We start from the raw sequence: 257 nt of genomic DNA on the forward strand, positions 1-257 counted from the left end.
TCACCTCTCATTTTGCATGATGTCAACTTATCCACATAATCTTTCAAGTATGAATTTGTCTATATTTGTCAGCTTTTCATGCAAATATAATTTGCAGGTTATTACAAGGCCCTTGTTCTTCCTTTTTCCAGTTCAACCTGGTGTGCGGTCGCAGCTACCTGCGAGCGGCCTACAAGAGCGTGTACTTTCTCGGGGGGATGATCGGGGCCATGCTCAACGGCTGGCTCTCCGACAGGTGGGTACGCGGCAATGGTAGG

At 47.9% G+C, this 257-nt stretch overlaps 1 protein-coding gene across 1 annotated transcript in view; it reads left to right on the plus strand.

The window, feature by feature from the left end:
* LOC119589112 (organic cation transporter protein-like) overlaps window positions 1-257 on the plus strand; it is a gene marked incomplete in the record, with an annotated part of 16,544 nt that overhangs the window by 3,719 nt on the left and 12,568 nt on the right. Inside the window, 1 exon segment of the mRNA XM_037937688.1 lies at window positions 132-235. Coding sequence (XP_037793616.1) covers window positions 132-235 — 104 coding nt within the window.

This window comes from Penaeus monodon, chromosome 25, assembly GCF_015228065.2.
Source record: "Penaeus monodon isolate SGIC_2016 chromosome 25, NSTDA_Pmon_1, whole genome shotgun sequence".
In the NCBI taxonomy this organism is placed as follows: Eukaryota; Metazoa; Arthropoda; class Malacostraca; order Decapoda; family Penaeidae; genus Penaeus; species Penaeus monodon.